The sequence below is a fragment of the Cystoisospora suis genome (genome assembly GCF_002600585.1).
Source record: "Cystoisospora suis strain Wien I chromosome Unknown contig_8922, whole genome shotgun sequence".
Taxonomy (NCBI): Eukaryota; Apicomplexa; class Conoidasida; order Eucoccidiorida; family Sarcocystidae; genus Cystoisospora; species Cystoisospora suis.
In genome coordinates this window covers 1-4,493 of record NW_027161700.1, presented here as the reverse complement: position 1 = coordinate 4,493, position 4,493 = coordinate 1, and the positions used below count along the sequence as shown (strand labels likewise).

The 4,493-nt window shown below is 43.6% G+C and overlaps 2 protein-coding genes across 2 annotated transcripts; one reads left to right on the top strand and one right to left on the bottom strand.

Annotated features, from left to right (window-relative positions):
- Position 1: 1 nt before the first annotated feature.
- Positions 2-1,715, top strand: CSUI_010930 (inorganic anion sulfate permease family protein; the record flags this gene model as incomplete). The annotated part of the gene is made up of 2 exons (XM_068071031.1): positions 2-1,007; positions 1,450-1,715. Exons 1-2 carry the CDS (start codon positions 53-55, stop codon positions 1,713-1,715), a joined length of 1,221 nt encoding a protein of 406 aa, XP_067916994.1. The 5' UTR covers positions 2-52.
- Positions 1,716-2,364: 649 nt separating this feature from the next.
- CSUI_010929 (dynamin-related protein drpb) lies at positions 2,365-3,460 on the bottom strand (the record flags this gene model as incomplete). The annotated part of the gene is made up of 2 exons (XM_068071030.1): positions 2,365-2,477; positions 3,387-3,460. Coding segments are annotated over 2 exons (183 nt in total), but the record flags the coding sequence as incomplete, so codon positions are not given.
- Between the last annotated feature and the right edge of the window lie 1,033 nt (positions 3,461-4,493).

The following is a 4,493-nucleotide window of genomic DNA, read 5'->3' as shown; positions in this document are numbered from 1 at the left end:
TCTGAAGAAAGAGGAAGAAGGACAAGGACGTTTTCTAAGGGGAGGTCAAGGAATGCTCGGTCGTGAAGAAAGCAAAGGAAAGAGTAAGGAGAATGGAGAGAATAGAAATCTGAATGATGAGACATCCCCCTTAGGAACAACTCTAAGAGAGAAATCCACAACCTTTCAAGAGGTAGTGATCCATTCTTCATCTTTCCCTTCTTCTTCTTCTTCTTCTTCTCCTCTTCTGTTTTTTACTCATTCTCTTCATGCAAAGAAAGCCCCCCCCCCGACCTCTCCCACTTCATTCCCCCCTCCTGCTTCTTCTGCCTCTTCTCTTGTGGATACATCAAAAGCACAAGAGAAAGCCTCTGTAGATAAGCAACAGGTGGTCGTCGATCTAGAAAGCATCCCTACAAGAGTCGACGAAGAAGAAGACGTCATCCACAGTAACCACGCCCACCACCACTTAGGAGGAGGAGGAGGAGGGGGAAAGAAAGATGAGAAGAGTCCTTTTGCCGAGACCTCCACTCATAATAATAATGCGTCATCTTTAGCCTCCTCTTCTTTCCCGTCTCTCTCTTCCCCCTCCAGGCAGACACACCCCTCATGTTCTTCTCTCTCTCCTCCTCTCTACACTCTCGATGCAAAAAGACTATCGATGATGGAGGATAGGGGGTCTCCCGCACCTAGTAAGAATAGGCGATCGCGCTCTCCAGGGGGAAGAGAGGAAGACAGGAAAAATGACAGAAATGGAGACTTTCTCAAAGATTTCAAGGCGAAAGAAGAGAAAGGAGAACAAGAAGAGGAAGAAGACGAAGATGGGCAGAGAGAAGTTGAGACGGCGGAGAGAGAGAAGAAATCTTCTGCTTCTTCTTCGGCTTATATACGAGGCGATGGCAATCAGCAGCTGTGGGCTACAGGGGTGGCAAATGTCGTCTGTGCTTTTTTCGGAGGGATGGGAGGAGGTGCGATGATCGGTCTCTCCGTAATGAATTTAAGAAGTGGAGGGAAAGGAAAAGAATCTGGTAAGCAAATCACACACATTCACTCTTGAATCTGCGAGTCTTCTGCTACTTCTCCGTCTTTATTTCTCTTCGACTTCTTCTTTGCAGCGTTTCTATTCCTATGATTCACACCGAGAAAGTCGGTTTTCATGCATGTACAGATCTCTATGAATCGAAAGGAGGTCATATCCATCGGGCGATCTTCACTCATCTATCGACGTCTCTATCTATCTGTCTACCGCTATCCCTCTATCGAGCCATCCTTCTTCTTTCCATCTGTGACCTATGCGACTCTAATCTGTGTATCTTTATTCCATCATCAATCTATCTATCTACCTCTCTCTCTCTCTCTCTCTCATGTTTCTTCTCTTGGTACCTTCTTTCCCCTACCTACTCCTTTTCTCTTCTCTTTTCTCTTCTTTTATCTCTATTGTCTCTCTTTTTGTGTGTTGTGTTGGGTCAGGTGTTCTCCAAGCGGTCTTCGTCTTTATTCTGATCGGAGCGGCTTACAAGATTCTCAACTTTCTTCCAGTTGCGGCCTTAGCAGGGATTATGTTCTGCGTGGCCTTTCACACGTTTAAGTGGTTCTCCTTGCCTATGGTCTTTGTCACTTTTCTCCCCGAGACTCTAAGGAGGCTTCACCCTTGCCTTGTACAGAAGATCACGAGAGCCGACGCTCTTATTGTCCTTGTCGTCACTCTATGCTGTGTAAGTCCGATAAAACTCTAAGCAAGAAGAAACCTGAAAGATAAGATTAAAAGGAAGAAAGAAAGAAAGAAAGAAAGGAAAAAGGATGGAAGAGAGACATCAGACACGGGGTGCAGCGGAGGTTATCGAAAGGCACGCGACACGATTGACCCACCTGTCTATCTTCAATCTATCTTTAATCTATCTATCTATCTCTAATCTATCTGTCTATCTATTTATCTTTATCTATTTATCTTTAATCTATCTTTCATCTGATTTGTAGGGAGGCGATTACGTGTATATCTCTATATTCAAGCACTAGAGCATAAGTCGGCAAAAGTCTACGATACATGCATACACTAATGCCGACCATGAGGAATGCATTGAACTCCCTCTTCCACACAGACCCGCGTTGTCTCACTGCGAGGCATCTTCGCCTATATCATGAAGAGAAAGAACCTGCCAAGGGTCACACACTCACTTCCACTACTTTCGTTTAGAGCCTTAGCTAAGAAGACCGAAGAAAAAGAACACCTCTCTTTCTCCCTATCGCTATATATGGAACTCTCTTCTATCCACATAGATGTCTCTTCAAATGTGTAAGACATATACAACGACTACGTATCCCTCCCTATCCACACAAACATGGGCATGCATAAGGAGGGGGGGGTAAGGAAGAGAGAAGGCCTTTACCTCTCCTAGGAGCTCAGAGAAATGTTTCTCATCATTAAGCTGATTGTAAATCTCAAATTGCAATTTTTCTTGAAGCTGCCGGACAAGGAAGAAACCTATCGCCTTCGGGACCTACAAGAAGAAAGAAAGGCCACCCTCGCATGCAAAAAAATACACGTCTATACATACATGCATATTGATACATACACCAGCCCATATGGGATACTTGAGATGTATGAAGGAGCCTACAGATTCAAAGAGACTGACTATCTCTCTCTATAGAGATGCCAGTGTTGACACTTGGGACATCGATCGAGAAAGCCTGTCTACACTTACAGGATCTCTCTCTCTCGTCGTATACATATACATGTGTGGATACACGTTGACACATGATGTATTTGGATAGATCTCCCTTTCTCTCCTCTACATGTACATACCTGTCGAGCAATCACTAGGGCAGATTTCTCGAGTAGACAACTGATAGATATTTCAGAATGACGACAGGCATCCTTTTTCTCCTAAAGTATCATCTCTCGCTCCATAGTACTGTGATGGTCTACTTCTACTCCCCCCCAAGAAGAAGCTCGAGACATGAGCTCTCCTTCCGGAGCTTCCCTCAGACTGACTAAATCTGAGCTATGAGAGAAGAACGATTTCTCACAGGCGGGAGAGATGTTCTACCTCTTTAATACTAACTAAGCAAACAGAATCCTCCTTTCTCTTTCCTCTATCGATCATCTTTATCATTGTCTCCCCTCCCCCCTCTTCTTCCCTTTTCTTGTGACAAATGAATCTCTCGTTTCTTCTTCTGATCGGTCACAGACAAAGAAACACAGAGAGGAATGGAGGTAAATACAAGGAAGAGAGACGGTGTATTCAAGAAGAGAAAAGAAAAGAACGACTTCTCAGTGTATGAGACGAAGGCTATGAATGATGAAGGGACATCTTAGTTCAGGTGTATCTACACCCGGTGGTCCTAGCTAGTCCAAAACGAGGCTCCTTATTCCCCCTCTCTCCTTTCTTCTTCTTTTTCTTTCTTACAGCATCGCGGACATTCCTTAGAACAAGAGAGAAGTAGGCGTCCAGCCGTCGGCGGATCTCTCGGATGAACTGCTCTACAAAGAAAGAAAAGAAAGAAGAGACAAAAAGAAAAAGCAGATGAAAATGCAGAGAGACAAACACCCCCGTCAGTGTGTGTAGAGGCTTACAGATACCGCAAAAAACTCTATACACACAGATCTCCGTATACACACATATACATGCATATACATGCATGCATATATATATATATATATATATATATATGGAGAGAGAGAAGGAAGAGATAGATAGAGTGAAGAGAGAGAGGTCGACAGATGGATGAAGAAATCGGTGGGTATAGAAGAGATTCATGACTTAATAGGAACCTTAATGTCTTGACAGAAAACAGGTCTTAGTATCCTTCAGTCCCAGCGTGCAGGTTACTCCGGGTGTATGTACAGACAGGGTGATCCTTCATAGGCACGCATACATGTCGTTTCATGTATGGAATAAGACCCACCCCCAATGCAAGGAAAGAAAGAAATAAAGAAAAACGACTGTCTTCACTCTTTCATATAGAACAAGAAGAAGAGAGTGAGCTATTTATCTCTCCCATTCATCGTCACTAGGGTCACAACGTGTATCCGCAGTTTGGATTCTTTTCTTTTCTTTTTTCTCTTTGCTTCTGCAAGTGGCATCGATTCTCTTCTTCGTCGACTTGTCATCTTCATTTGCTTTCTTTCATTGACTACTCTACAAGTCTTGCATTCATCCTTTCCTCCTTTTTCATATGGATGTCTATCTATCGATCTACATATCTACATAGCCAGATATACATGCACATATTACAGTCGATGCCTATCACCCCACACTCACTCCCTACGTAACACGCTTCCGTCCATTCATAGATCATACGCATACACGTAGATACCCAACCACGTACCTTACGTATGTGTATACGTATGTATGTATAAAATGTATGTATGCATGCATGCCTATGTATGTATGTGTGTATGTTCCAAATGACGCGAATGTGTGAATCTCTCTCGAGAACTGTAGACAGATGTCTGACCACACACATGTCTACCCCTCTGTTTCTCTCTCTCTCTTTCTCCCTCTCTTCTCTCT